Below are 12,082 nucleotides of genomic sequence, written 5' to 3' on the forward strand. Positions count from 1 at the left end.
CACTATGACAGGTATTACAGCTACTTACAGAAAAAGGATGTAAGACCAGTTATAAGAACAAACATGACATAATGCAAATTCACAAGGTGAATTAACTACTTGAAGTCACACGGTAAATTCCATGTTTCTTGATATGGTAACAATATTACCTTAACAACTTTTAAAGAGAATCTTGTAGGGAATATTAAATACTGTTTCACATACCAAGAGACTTAATGTACACACGATACACTTATCCTTTCTCAAACTGAAGGCTTAACCCCTGAAGAGAGTTTGCTGGATTTTGTACTCTAAAAACACAAAATGGAAGTATTTCCAGTTCTAAAGCAAACTGTTCCTAAATTAAAAATCAGACAACAATGACTCTTTGCTAGTATGCAAGAAGAAGGGACAGCACAAACTTATTCTTTGGCAGGAGATGCTGCTTTGCCCAGTGTAAATGCACATATAATGACAAGCATTAAGACAGTGTAGGGCCGGTGACGTTAAGCATCCCGAAAGTAGTTCACATAAGCCAGGTCCACAACTGTACCTCTACCACCCTATGACTTCATCCACAGATTCAGCTATCTACTTACATATATAGATCTTAAGACTCCTATTCTTAGTTATACAGTGAACAAAAACAAGTTAAAAAGCTTGACAGCAATTTTCCAATAAATTTTAATTAATGAATTAAACTTCCAGAAATTCATAATTTGGAGAACAGACCAAGACTAGCTCTAGAGAGGAGGAGGTGTTCATGATCAAAAGTCTTATTACTATTACGCAACCCTGTGCACTCGGAACCCAGAAAGCCAACTCTCATTCTGGGCTGCATCCAAAGCAGCATGGGCAGCTGGTCAAGGCAAGTGATTCCACCCCTCTACTCTGGTCTTGTCAGACCCCACCTGCAGTGCTGCATCCAGTTCTGGGGCACCCAACACAAGGAAGATATGGACCTGCTGGCAAGAACCCAAAGGGGGGCCACCATGTAGCCCCACCATGTAGCTGGGGAAGAGCACCTCTGCCATGAAGACAGGCTGAGAGAGTTGGGGCTGTTCAGTCTGAAGAAAAGGCTTGAGGAAGACCTTATAGCACCTTCTAGCAAGTTTAGATTTTAGTAAGAAGTTCTTTCCTGTGAGGATAGTTGCCCCAGAAAACAGGAAGACCACCAGGCACTAACCAATAAACATTATGGAATCCAGTGCAGTGTAGGAGATTGAGTTATTAATTTACAAAGAAAGTTATAACATCCAAAAAATTCACATAGATTTTTACATAAAATAAAATCATAAGGTTAAAAGAGATTCCATGTAATGTACACATAGACATCTTAGACATTCAATGAAGTCTACAGAAAACTTTATTAGAATAAAGTTCTATTTATTACTTATTTATAAAGGATTAGCATCTCAAGTAAGTCATAGGAAGGTGATAAATATGAACAGTGTAAACTGTAGACAGGTAATAAAGATGCAAGAGTAATTACATAATAAATGAAGAGTAGCAATGTAGTGGTCCTTCCACAGCATGAAAAATGAATGTAGTAGAGGCAACAAAGAGCACAGGGGCAGCAGCAGGTACAGAGGATGAAGGGGCAGAGTGTGAGCATAAGAGAATTGCTCAAGCAGTGAAGCTTTTGAGAAATGAAAAGGCTGAGGAACAACTGTCGATAAATACAATCAGATCAGATAATGTCACAGAAGATCATAATGATCATAATGAATAAAATGAACATACCAGTCCTGAAATTTCATAATGGCTATTAAAGCTTACTACTAGTCCATTGTGAATGATTTAAAAGAATTATCTTGACAGAAAACATTAGCCTTATATTAAGTAGGATGAAAACACCCCAGAATTTAAAAACATCTTCAGTATTTTCTCTCATGACGTGCAAATATCAAAAAGGTAACATGCATAGAATGTGAATATAGGTAAGTAAATCATCCTTGTATATTTACCAGTCTTCATCTTCTGGTATCTTGCTTAAAGGAGGGTTCAGGCAGTATATATGATAAGCCATATTACATTCATCACACAAGAGTTGCATGTGAGCATCTTGTTTGCCACCACACAAGTAACACGAACAAAATCGGCACTCCTTATCGGGATCAGCCCTACAGTGCTTGCATTCAGGGCCACTTTTTCCTGTCAAAAACAAAGAAATGTCAAATGCCGTGTATCTCAGAAAAGTGCATTACTGTATCTAAAGAAGTAATTATTTCTGAACATGAACACTACTCTCTTGAAAATGCTTCTTTTCTTACAACGTGCTATTTATCAAGGCTTAACAAGATTTCTTCTGCTGTATAAACAAGCCATAAAAAACATGATTTATCATAAGCTTCTCTTTATTTTCTCCTGTTCCCAAGATGCACCTGCACATTCTCCCTAAAGATGGAGCTTTGCTGTCTTTTGAAGCTATACAGCTTATCAGATCCTTCTAAGTTAGCTTGGATAACATAAGCAATAAAAGTAAATATTTCTTTCAGGAGTTTATTCTTGAATAGAAATATGAGGTGGATCCTTGATGTATCCAGAGGAGTTCTGGATACTTAAACATTTTTCCTAAGTATACTGAGAAGGAAATTAATGACTAAGAATTTGCAGAAATCCAAGCCCCTTTCTACTGAAGAAAAGTATGCCCTCCCAACTGAATACACTACAGGGAAATTGATCCCTGCAGTTGTAAGTTATCAGGGTAAATCTCTGTGGTGAGAAACTCTGGACTGAAAGTTAAGCAAGGGGGACTGGAATGCCAAGCATTGTGCTGTATCTGCAGTCTTTCTGGAGGACCTTGAACAATACTTTATCTTTGAAGGCAGAACTAACTAGACTTAGAGCGGGAAGAGGATAGGGTTTTGATTAACAAAGAAGAGTCAGGAGCTGCTGATGAATTAAAAACTGATAGGGGAACATGTGTGAAATGCCTCAAAAGAACTAGAGCTTTTTCATCTAAAATGCTGGCACAGTTGATAACCCAGTCAAAATGTCTGTACACTAGCATATGTAGAATGAGTGACAACCAGATGAATTGGAAGTGACTGGAAAGCTATGATCTAATCACAAACACTGAAACCTGGGATACATCACATGACTGTAGCTCTCCAATTGACAGCTACAAACTGTTCAGAATGGACAGGAAAGGAAGGAGGGGCAGGCAATTTGTCATCTCTATAGACTTGATTGCACAAAACCGTCTTTGAAAAACAGCAACAACCAGGTCAAGAGCTTGAAAATCAGAGGCCAATCCAACAAAGGAAATCTCATAGTTTGTGTTTATTACCCACCACTCAATCGAGGGGACCCTGTTGACAAAACCTTCTTACTTCACCTGCAGGAAGCATCACTCTGGCAGGTTCTGATCCAGCTGAAGGGACTTGTCAGGACAGTCCCTGACATCTGCTGGAAAAGCAGCTCAGCAAGATATAAGCAGTCCTGGAGACTCCTGGAGAGCATCAAGGATAATTTCTTACCCCAGGTGACAGAGAAGTGCACCTGCTGCTTACTGACACAGATTAACTAACTGGAGAGATCAGGATCAGCGGAAGTCTGGGCTGAAGTGATCATGTCTGAGTGGAATTCATGACCTCAGGGATTATGGGCCAAAGAAAGTCAGTACTCTGAATTTGAGGACCTGAACTTCTAGTTATGTAAGGAATTAGTGGGTGGGACCCTCCAGAAAACTGCACTCAGGAGCAGAACAGAACTCTCAGATCTTTAAGGACATTTTTCTTAGAGCCCAAGATCTCTCAGTTTCCACCAGTGAGCATTCAGGCACAGAAAGCAGGAGACCAGCATGGCTCGGTAAAGACCTCCTGGACAAAGTGAAATACAAGAAGGAAAAGCACTGGACATGGAATCATGGTCTCCAAGAAAAGAGAAGTGCTGTCTGGTTGTGGAGGGACAATTAAGAAATTAAGAAAGCTAAGGTATAGTTGGAGCTGAATTTGGCAAGGGATACAAAGAACAGTAAAAATGGCTTCTATAGGCATGTTGGTCAGAAATGGAAGATTGAAGAAAACACAACCCCATCCTCCCCTCTGTCCCTCAGAATGAGACAGAACTAATGACAATTGACATGGAGAAGGTTGAGGTACAAATTGAGCAATTTTGTTTGCCTCTGTTCACTAGTAATCACTCTTCCCATATCTCTCAAGTCCCCAAACCTCAAGAGAGGAACTGGGGGATTGAAATGTGTTGACTGATTGGTGTAAGAGCCGATCAGGTTCCAAAACATCTGAAAACCTGAACATAGACATGACCATGGGACCCAAGAAGATGCATCCCAGGATCCTGAGAGAATTGTTTAATGTAGTTGTTAAGCCACTCTCCATCATGCATAAAAAGCCATGGCTGCCATATCATGTCTGAAAATCCACAGCAGTCAGGGTAAGCTCTCAGTGACTGGAGAAAAAAGGAGTATTTCAATCTTTTTAAAAAAGGGTAATAAGCAGGAACCCAGGAATTATTTACTACTCAGCCTCATCTCAATACCCAGTAAGATCACAGAGCAGAGAGACTCCTGGAAGACATATCAAAACATGTGGAAGACAGAGGGCTGGTTAAAGACAGCCAAAATGGCTTCACGAAGGGCAAATAGTGCCTGTTTGGAACAGTGGCCCTTCACCATGGAGAGAATGCATTGTTAAAGGCAAACTATAAATGTCATTTACTGATCTGTAAGGCCTTTTATTTGGACCCTCACAATATTCTTAACATAAAATCACAGAATTATAGAATATCATGAGGAAGTACAGATCCACAACAATCAGTCATGTCCAACTTCTGGCCCTGCAGAGGACATCCCAAGAATCCCTCCATATGTGAGAGCATTGTTGAAAAACTACTTGAATCCCTGCCAGGCTTGGTGCTGTGATCACTTCCCTAGGGAGCCTGTTTAAGTGTCCAAGCACTCTCTGGGTGAATAACCTCCAGGTTGGATACCAGGAAAATGTTCTTCACCCAGAGGGTGCTTGGACACTTAAACACAGCTTCAAGCCATTCCCTCAGGTCCTGTCACTGGTCAGTGAGAGGTCACAGAGATCAGTGTCTGGCCCTCCCCTTCCCCTCATGAGGAAGTTGTAGACTATGATGACTGCCCTCAGTCTTCTCCAGGCTAAACAACCAGGCAACCTCAGATAGTCCTTGTAGGCTTCCCTTCAAGGCCTTTCACAGCCTGTACTTTGTGACCCTCCTTTGTGACACTCTCTAGCTTTATAACTGCCTTACATTCTTGCTGCTAAACTGAAGAGAGAAGGGTTTGATGAATGAAATGGTAAATAGATATGGACTTAATTGGATGGCCACATTCAAAGAGTGAATGGTACACATCCAATGGTTCAACGTAAAAGTGAAATCCATTAAGGAGTGGTGTTCTTTAAGGGTCATAATGACAACACTATTATTTTCTATCTGCATTGATGACATACCCAGTGGAATTGAGTGCGCCCTCAATAAGGTTGTAGGTGACACCAAACTGAGCAGTGCAGTTCATCACAGAATCAAAGAATCATTAAAGTTCAAAAAAATACCTTTAAGATCCTGAAGTCTAACTACCAACCTATCACCATTATCATGTTCAGCATTAAACCATGTCCTCAAGTGCCATATCCACTCACCTTTAGAACACTACCAGGGATGGTGATCACTTAATTGGGGAACTTGGTCTAATGCTTAACAATCCCTCCCATTTTTCCTAATATCTAATCAGTACTCTCAGACACATGTTATGACTTGCTTCAGCACTTCAATGTCCTCTTTGGAGTGAGGGGTTCAGAACTGAACAAAGGTGTGGCCTCCCCAGTGATGAGTACAGAGGGACAATCCCTGCCCTGCTCCTGCTGGCCACACATTGCTGGCACAGGCCAGGATGCCATTGGCCTCCTTGGCCACCTGGGCACTGCTGGCTCCTGTTCAGCTGCTGTCACCAGAATCCCCAGGGCCTTTTCCTCTGGGCAGCTTTCCAGCCACTCTGCCCCAGCCTGTGGCACTGCCTGGGGCTGTTGTGACCCAAGGGCAGGACCCAGCTCTGGGTCTTGTTGAACCTCACAGCACGGCCTTGGCCCATGATCCAGCCTGTCCAGATCCCTCTGCAGAGCCTGCCTGCCCTCCAGCAGATCAACACTCCCACACAGCTTGGTGTTGTCTGCAAACTGAAGGTGCACTCAATCTCCCCATCCAGGTAATCCACTACTGAGCCCTGGGGAGCATCACTGGTGACCGGCCACCAGCTGGATGTAACTCCATCTACCACCAATCTCTGAGCCAAGCCATACAGGCAGGTTTTTACCCCATGAACCATGTGCCTGTTTGAGCCATGAGCAGTGAGTTTTTCCAGAAGAATGCTGTGGGAAACAGTATTAAAGGCTTTACTAAAGTCCAGGTAGACAATATCCACAACCTTTTGCTCAATCACTAGGTAGGGTCACCCTACCATAGAAGGAGATCAGGTCAAGCTTAAGATGTCTTTCACAAACCCCTGCTGGCTGGGCTGATCCCTTGGTTGTCCTGCACAGTACGCGTGAGGACACTTGGGATGATCTGCTCCATGACCTTCCCCAGCACTGAGGTCAGGCTGACGGGCCCATAGTTCCCTGAATACTCCTTCCAACCACTGTTATGACAGGTCCAGGGGATCATGAAAATGATCAGAGGGCTGGAACACATCTCCTGTGAAGAAAAGCTGAGAGAGAGATGATGTATTCAGCCTGGGCAAGAGAAGGCTTTAGGGATATCTTTCTGTGACCTTTCAACACTTAAAAGAAATTATAAGAAAGACAGTGAAAGATTTTTTTACCAAGGTCAATAATGACAGAAAGCAACAATAATGATAACAAGAAGCAGTTTTAAATTGAAAGAAATGTGATTTAGATTGGATACAAGGAAGAAATCTTTTATTGTGAGGGTGATGAGACACTGGTACAGGTTACCCTGAGAAAGTGTGGATGCCTCATCCCTGGAACCTGTCAATGTCAGGTTGAATGGGACTTTGAGAAACCTGATTTAATGAAAAATACACCTGCCTATGGCAGGGAGGTAGGACTAGATCTTTAAAGGTCCATTTCAACTAAAACCATTCTATGATAAGAAGTGCAAAAACAATGCTGTTTGAATCATTGTTTTTAAGATAAAAAACTTTAAAACTTAAGAGTATAAAAGTATCACTGAAGAGGGAAGATTCCAGCTGCAGATAGAAGGTTTAGTGAGATGTACTGACTGGAAAACCTGATAAATAAATATGTAAAGCTATCAGCAATGACTGTTTTGCAAAGTCTTACAGGCAAAGGTACACTTAAATATATATTTCTAAAAAGACTCCAAAATCTATGACAATATTGCTTTTCTAGGAGAAGTGTAGCCTAGAAAACATAACATGCTATCCAAATGGATTCCATTAGTTTGAGATTTATCTCCCAAGGTTCATTTGAAGAGAAAGGAAGAATTTTGTGAGTGCTGATAAACAAATCTGAGCGTTTTCCAGCACAGTAAAATTCACAATCTGTGCAAGGCATCAATAACAATTCAAGTCAGACTAAGCAATCTCAGATAACTGTTAACTCCTTTGAAAAATTTTAAAAGTGATGATTGAGCACTCCCTATGGAAACCCAATAGCCTACCTCAGCCAATAAATAATAGACAACATGAAACAGCATTTTTTTCTGTATCTCTGAGCATCATGCATTGTTTAGGCCTATGTAATTAACTGGTTTCAGTTACAAAACCAGTTTCTTAGGTAAAAGGTTAGTTGTGATTTTTATTTAAATAGGAAAAGAGCAAAAAATACTTACATATTTTAGTTTGGTTAAACAATAGGTGAAGTTCTCTACTTCCTTCAGTACACAAACAAACTACAAACTGTCATTTTCATAATATCACTTTCATTTTTCACATTTCTGTTTTAACCGTGTTGTAAGTCATATGCACTAACTATAGCTGCACAATTGGTCACATGAAGACAAGCCTGTTCATCTCAACCACCAATGCAGAATTTAGTTGCATAAATAATTTCAAATTATCTTTTTTTTTCAGAAAGAGTCAGCACAAGTTTGCATTCTGATGGAAGTAATATATGTTGATACCTAGGTCTTATTTGCATGTTGCATATAAATATTTGTAACATATTTAAAAATAGATTGCTTCTTAGATTTTTTTGTTTTGAATATAATTTTCTAACAGGCTTAGCTTTACTTCTTTTATCATTTGTAGAATTTTTCTGCCATTAATTACTTAAAGAGTTACTATTTTTAATTGTAACTGCCGAATTTATATTGACATCACTTTACACATACAAACCCTAATTATTATGTCACCCTGCTCAAGAAATAAGACTTTTTCTGCAGAGACAATCTACACTGTTTATCTGATGAAGATTATTTCCATAGTAGGCATTCTATCTTTTGACAAGGGCATGGACAGTAGCTTAATATGGACAAAAATACAGTCAGTGCATTTGCTGACTGTGCTTGCAACAATTTCATAGAATATTTAAGGCCAAATAATGATTTTAATTTCATCTGCCATGATTGTAATAAAATTCTGCCTCTTTCCATAGTACATAAGCTAAGTGTGTTTATAGATAGTTGTATATATATTTAACTTTTTAAAATACATATAGGTACACATTTTAGTACAAATAGGGTTCTAAGTACAGTCCAGAAGAAAGGACTACACTGGTGGTTATAGCATCCAGCTCCACTGTGTGCAGTGTGCATACCTGAACAAAGGCAAAACAGCTGACCTGGCTGAAAAACCAGAATCACATGAACAGAGCTGTACAGTGAGTGCTGGCTTCAGGAAAAAGAGCAGTTCAAGAAATAAGGCTGAATTCCAAGGTAAATTTATTTTTCATGATTACACTTTAAAAGATTATATTTGTGAATGATATTAAATAAATATTTATTTATGAAGGTTATAAACAGTCTGTTGAAATTAATAAGATTGGGACCAGGAAAAAAATAAAATAAAACATACACAGAGGTGCAAGTCTCTACACAGATGTCAGTATTTGGGTAGTTTAAGCAAAGAGGTTACAAATAAACAACAATCAACATTGGAAGGAGGGAGGTATATTAGACAATGAAGGTCTTGACTCTGAAACAATTAGAGTGGCAATCAGCATACAAAGTACAGATTGGTGAGGGTGAGTCCACCCCTCAAATCCTGTGTTCAGCTTTGGACCCCTGATTCCAAGAAGGACATTGAGGTGCCAGAGTGTGTCCAGAGAAGGGCAGTGAAGCTTGTGAAGGCTCTGGAGCACAAGTCCTATGAGAAGAGCTCAAGGAGCTAGGGTTGCTTACCCTAGAGAAAAGAAGGCTCAGGGGACCTGAGACCTTACTGCTCTCTGCAGCTACCTGATTTGTAGCCAGATGAGGGTCAGTCAAAAGGACTAGAGGAAATGGCTTGAAGTGGGGCTAGGGGAGGTTTAGATTGGTTACTATGAAAACTGGTTCACAGAAAGAATGGTCAAGCACTGGAAGATGTTGAAGTGATGGAAGTGCCACCCCTAGAAGTGTTCAAAAAACACGTAGATGTGGCACTTAGGGACTTGGTTTAGCACTTATGGCATTTGGTGGACTTGATGGTCTTAAGAGTCTATTGCCATCTAAATGATCCTGTAAGTAAATACATCAGATCAAATAGCACCATCATAGACAATTTTGTATAGTCAGTAATACAATAATCACTCATTTCCTCAACCCATAATTAAAAAAATTAATTCACTACACAGTAGCTGCAGGGAAGAATTAAATGAACTGCAATACTCTTTTATGCCATTTAAAATGTTGCATACTTCCAAAATAAATAGTATCTAAACACAGATTAGTATTTGTAGGTTTTCAATTTTCTCACACAGAAATCTTTTAAAATCAAAACATGCTTTAAAGATATTGGAAAGATCTTCTAATGCGACCAAGAAAAAATAAAAGAGTGAATAGTTCTTTTTTTTCTAAAGGGAAGCAATTTTTTGAAGGGAAATAATTCTCAAATAATGAAAATAAATAATGAGTTGAGAAACTGACATTTTTACTTTCAAGAATACCACAGGGAATGGTATTTGCTCCTCTGAAAGACAGTGATTTTTTTTTTAGACAACAAATAAACATTAATCAGACTCGTTGTGCAGTGGGAGCCACCTACGAAGGTTCTGAAAAATTGCATGGAGTCAGGAATGTAATATATAATTATATCTAAATAATACCTACTTGTAGAGCTACAGTTCAATCTTCAGTGTTGCTATCACAAATACTCACCACTCCTAACCTTAATATATTTTCAAACTTAGGATAAAATGTCATTACTTTTTAGATAAACTGCCACTAACTCCTTATTGTGGTTGTGGGGAGGTTAAGGAGGTTCGGCAGGCTCAACTAATCCAGACATTAATTATCCCTTTTTTTTCATGGTACAAGCAGCTTTAGTGCAAAGTTCCTTATATTTTTTTCTTCTCCCTGACATAATGACAGAGTTAAAGTGCATTACTACCAACTATTTCTGGTTTTGGCATTTATTAATTTATTAAAAGCTTGAATTACATATCAGTTGCAACAGCAGTTTTGGTGGCCTGAACTAGGAACTTAAATGAGACTGCAAATTCATTCTGTACTTTTCATTTAGAGCATTATCAGCTGTTTCTCTTTTTCACCATTTATGACTGACAGCACTAAGCTATTACTAGTTTCTGAATATGTCAAATAATACAGCCATCTTATAGTAACTATGCTTTGAAAACAGAAATCTAAAAATTATACAATTCCTTTCTTGAACACAAACCAATTATTACTACTACCTCTGTATGCTGATATTATCTAAAGAAACATCACTCAATTTGTACTTATGTTCAAATAATTTAAAAGGTCCATACTTTTGAAATCTCCATCCCCAAATGTCAATGGATAGGCTCCTGGCTTTTCAATCTTGTACATTTCCTCTATAAAAAGGATTTTACAATCATTTATTGTGTCTTCTGGACCTCTGAAAAACAAGAAGAATAAAAAGAACATTCAACTTAGTTCCTCAGACCTAGATTCTGTACTTCTTGAATCCTAAGCAATAAGATACAGTAGCCTTTTTTTTAATCACTGACAGGACACTGTATTTCAGTTCACACACAAAAATCAGTCTAGCACTGTAACTCCTCAGAAAAAAAGTAAAACACATATTTAGTGTTCACCTAAAGAAAAGACTACTCCATTATCCTCAGACTGCCTGGCACTTCAGTATGTCTTTACTGACAGTTATGCAATACAGCTTAATTCCATTTCTAAAACCTCAAAAGGTTTTTATTGGCTGAACACAGCAGACCAGACAAAACCATATCCTCTGGAATACAGTATCTCCAACATTATTATAAAAGTATAGTATCAAAAACAAACCAGAAATGTGACCTATAAGACAGAATGTTGGAACCCATAAAGCAAGAAAAGCAGCAGAAAAATTCAAAAGCCTTTCTATGACTTTTAACTGTTTCTCCACTCTGGAAAGCCACATACAATACTGTACTGAATTATATATTGTAAATAGTCCTGCTAATGTCAGGTTTCAGTGCAAAATCTCAGTGACTAGTACTAACAAATATTCCAAGACTCCACAACAATAATGCCACAAGACTTCTAGAAAAGAATTAGAAAATATTAATGCAAAGATTTTCATCTACTCTTATTAAAATATCTTTGTATCTACACAGATTGTAATTCAAATGGAAACCTATCTAGGAAGAAATGGCCATATTGACACCAACAATGGTAAAGCCCTCCCTTTTCCTTCCTCCTGAGGATGATATTGTGCTCTCTTCAACTGCCTGTTCTGTTACCATTTTCAATTTACTACCTGATCTAGAAGTAAGCAGGAATTTTCAGTATAATAAAATACTGATGGATATCTGCAAGAACCTATCACAGAGGTGACTTAACAATACTTTTGAAGAAAGCCAGACAGGTGATAGAGCCCTACAAAAAGGTTTAATCTGCAGAACAAAATTAGACTAGAGACAGACAGGAAAACAAGTTATTAGATTCATACTCAATAAGGATAACTGCAACAACAGAACATCTCCAGAAACATCAGGCTTCAGTCTGGAATCTGTGGTTCTCTGCT

At 38.8% G+C, this 12,082-nt stretch overlaps 1 protein-coding gene across 4 annotated transcripts in view; it reads right to left on the minus strand.

The window, feature by feature from the left end:
- The window catches only part of UHRF2 (ubiquitin like with PHD and ring finger domains 2), a 78,219-nt gene that overhangs the window by 21,086 nt on the left and 45,051 nt on the right, over positions 1 to 12,082 (minus strand). For all 4 annotated transcript variants that reach the window (XM_014252266.2, XM_005522683.2, XM_014252264.2 and 1 more), the window contains exons 5-6: positions 10,851 to 10,960; positions 1,947 to 2,133 (exon numbers count right to left, since the gene is read on the minus strand). In XM_014252266.2, coding sequence (XP_014107741.2) covers positions 1,947 to 2,133; positions 10,851 to 10,960 — 297 coding nt within the window. The remainder of the gene's footprint in view (positions 1 to 1,946; positions 2,134 to 10,850; positions 10,961 to 12,082) is intronic.

Source organism: Pseudopodoces humilis, chromosome 4, assembly GCF_049639895.1.
Source record: "Pseudopodoces humilis isolate 2021_Gansu_Grassland_sample_001 chromosome 4, ASM4963989v1, whole genome shotgun sequence".
Classification (NCBI taxonomy): Eukaryota; Metazoa; Chordata; class Aves; order Passeriformes; family Paridae; genus Pseudopodoces; species Pseudopodoces humilis.